Source organism: Camellia sinensis, chromosome 15, assembly GCF_055761805.1.
Source record: "Camellia sinensis isolate YWXY chromosome 15, ASM5576180v1, whole genome shotgun sequence".
Lineage (NCBI taxonomy): Eukaryota > Viridiplantae > Streptophyta > Magnoliopsida > Ericales > Theaceae > Camellia > Camellia sinensis.
In genome coordinates this window covers 64,970,579-64,973,630 of record NC_138975.1, presented here as the reverse complement: position 1 = coordinate 64,973,630, position 3,052 = coordinate 64,970,579, and the positions used below count along the sequence as shown (strand labels likewise).

Sequence of the window (3,052 nt, the reverse complement as noted above, 5' to 3'; positions counted from 1 at the left end):
TTCTTATATATATAAATATATTTCAAAATTTTGACCAAAAATTCTTATTTCAAGAGTCACCTCTCATAAGGAAAAGTCTCATTGAAAGCTTGAGAAGATTATGAAAGTCTATTCCTATTTATAGGAAAAGATTTTTCAAAGAAAACCTACAAAATTCTATGTGAGATTCAATCAAATTATTTGAAACATATTGATTGGAGGGAGAGCTGAAAATTTCATTTCTCTCCAAAATTAAATCTAACATTCAATTAATTTATTTAGAGGGAATATTTAAAAAATTTAATTTCTTTAAAATAAGTGACTTTTTTTTATCAATTATGACTTTATTAAATATTATTAATAAATACTATGTAATAATTTTTATTTTTATTTAATTATTTATATATATTTTTATTTATTTATAATTTATAATTATATTTTTTAATTATATAATATTAATTATTACGTCACGGTTCAACTGCTTTGACCCGACGATTGAATCGGTAATCTATTCACTCAATCACTTTTCTGATTCGCTCACCGATCCGATTTTGTAAACCTTGCTTAAAAGAGCAGTTTCCGCCACTACAAAAGCTAAAATATTTTTAAGAGAACAGAGAAAATAGAAGTGCGAGGTTGAGAGAGAGAGACAGAGACAGCCAGGTGTCTTAGGCCCTTTTAAGCTTATCAGCATTTATCTTCCCCCACATCCCACCGTTTTGATTTCTCTAATCTTGGCCGCAAATGGGAGAGGTCTCAAAATCTCTCATTTCTCCTTTCATTTTCTTTTTAAAAAATTCACATATATTTATGTTTTGGTGCTGATTTTAATGGTGTTTGTTCAGGAAGAAAAGAAACCAGAGGAAAAGAAAATGGAGGAAAAGCAACCAGAGGAACCCAAAAAGGCAGAGGAAAAGAAAGAAGAACCCAAAGCAGAGAAGCCAAGCGAGGACAAGAAAGAAGACAAGAAGGCTGAGGAACCCAAGGATCCTCCACCACCACCACCGCCTCAAGAGATTGTGTTGAGTGTCTACATGCATTGCGAAGGCTGCGCCAGAAAGGTCCGCCGATGCCTCAAAAACTTCGAAGGTCCAAAAAAACAATAATATTTCTTGGTTCTTTAATAATTGTTTTTATTTATAAATGTTTTTGATTTGGGTTTTCGATTTAGTGAATGAAGTTTGATTTGGTTTGATTTGGTCTACAGGAGTTGAAGAAGTTGAGACAGATTGCAAGACCCACAAGGTTGTGGTGAAGGGAGCAAAGGCAGATCCAGTGAAGGTTCTAGAGAGGGTCCAGATGAAGAGCCACCGCCAGGTTGAGCTTCTCTCTCCTATCCCAAAACCTCCGGCTCCAGAAGATGCCAAAAAGGCCGATGAGAAAGAAGTTGCCAAACCTCTAGACAAAAAACAAGAGGTCAGTCAGTTTGTACATGTTTTTCTCGTTTTCAGATTCATTTCATTTCTATGTGGTTTTTGAAGAATTCATGAATATTTTCTTTTTGTTTTTTGGGTTGTTGTTTCTCTGCTTCAGCCTCAGGTCATCACAGTGGTTCTCAAAATTTACATGCATTGCGAGGCTTGTTCTCAAGAAATCAAAAGACGCATACTCAGAATGGACGGTAAAGCTTCTTCTTTTTACTCCCTCACTATTTGATTTGATTCTCCAAGAAAAACCCCGAAAAGAAATAGGGTTTTTTTTTTTTTTTTTATAAAAAAAAAAAAAATATTTATTCTTGGGCATTCTTTAATTGGTATAAAGTATTCAATTCTCAATTGAGATTATTCTACGTAGTTCCTTTGAATTGAAATCAAATTGACCTGTTTTTTTACATCAATTAAATGTTAAATTACTAGAATCTTTTCTTTGACTTCCATCACCATCAATTTCTTGATATTTTAACTAAACCCCACTGATTTGAGCTAATTCTTCATCCAATTTTCTTTGAATGATAAAAAGGGGTTGAAAGTGTGGAACCAGATCTAAAGAGCTCACAAGTGACAGTGAAAGGTGTGCTCGATCCACCAAAGCTGGTGGAGTATGTGTACAAGAGAACAGGGAAGCAAGCTTTGATAGTGAAGCAAGAAGCAGAGAAGAAAGTGGAGGAAAAGAAGCCCAAGGAAGAGAAGAAGGCGGACGATGGCGGAGCCAAGGCGGCAGCGACGGAGAAGAAAGATGGCGGAGGAGAGGCGGCTGTGGCGGCCCCACCAGAAGCAGTGGTGGTGGCGGAGGGAGAGGGTGCCAATGTGGTGGAGCTGAAGAAGAATGAATTCTACTACAATTACCCTCATAATTACCAGATCAACCCCTATCCCGACCCGTATCCATACACATACCCAAATACAAACCCGTACCCCTACCCATACCCAAATACAAATCCATACCCGTATCCATACCCGGCGCCAATGTCCGAATTGTATGCTTATCCACCACAACATGCTTACTCACCACCACAGATGTTCAGCGATGAGAACCCTAATGCATGTTCTGTAATGTAAAATGGAGGGAAGTGGGGGGTAAAATGGGAAAAAAGAGTGCATGAATGGGCCTCGTTAACTCATCTCGTGCTCTACATGTGCCTTGTGTGGCTCTTTCGTATAAAATCTGCAGAGAAACTGTAGAATTTTGCGAGACTTTGTACTTTTTTTTGTGGTTCTTTGTTTTTAAATGGTTGTTACATAAAAATAATAAATAACATAATATATATAAATTTAAAAATTGTGTACCTGATTTTGTTTGTTGTGGCTTGCAATGCTTGGGTGGTTTGTTGAATATTTTATTTTTATATATATTAGTTCTTTTTTCTTCGCTTTATGGGTTTGGGAGATGGTGTCCTTTGAAACTGTTTGAGCTAGTGGATAGTTTGTTGGAAGTGGAGTAAATGAGTGTCATGATAGATCAAGATGAAACTGAAACGGAAGTTGATAGACTAATTATGCCACTTGGAGAAATTAATTAGAAAATTAGACTGAAGATTCATCTCCTATGATGATTGTGTTTAGTTGCGTAATCAATTTTTATAATGTTAATTTTTTTTTCTCAACATAATCGGGGTAGCAATAAACTTAAAAAG

At 35.9% G+C, this 3,052-nt stretch overlaps 1 protein-coding gene across 2 annotated transcripts; it reads left to right on the top strand.

Annotated features, from left to right (window-relative positions):
* Positions 1-542: 542 nt before the first annotated feature.
* On the top strand, positions 543-2,697 carry LOC114269304 (uncharacterized). 2 transcript variants are annotated; one of them, XM_028210611.2, is made up of 5 exons: positions 543-732; positions 825-1,068; positions 1,187-1,395; positions 1,519-1,600; positions 1,939-2,697. In XM_028210611.2, exons 1-5 carry the CDS (start codon positions 724-726, stop codon positions 2,475-2,477), a joined length of 1,083 nt encoding a protein of 360 aa, XP_028066412.2. In that variant the 5' UTR covers positions 543-723; the 3' UTR covers positions 2,478-2,697. The 2 variants fall into 2 exon arrangements, with proteins under 2 accessions (XP_028066412.2, XP_028066403.2); XM_028210602.2 differs by having other exon boundaries at positions 1,513-1,600.
* Positions 2,698-3,052: the final 355 nt, after the last annotated feature.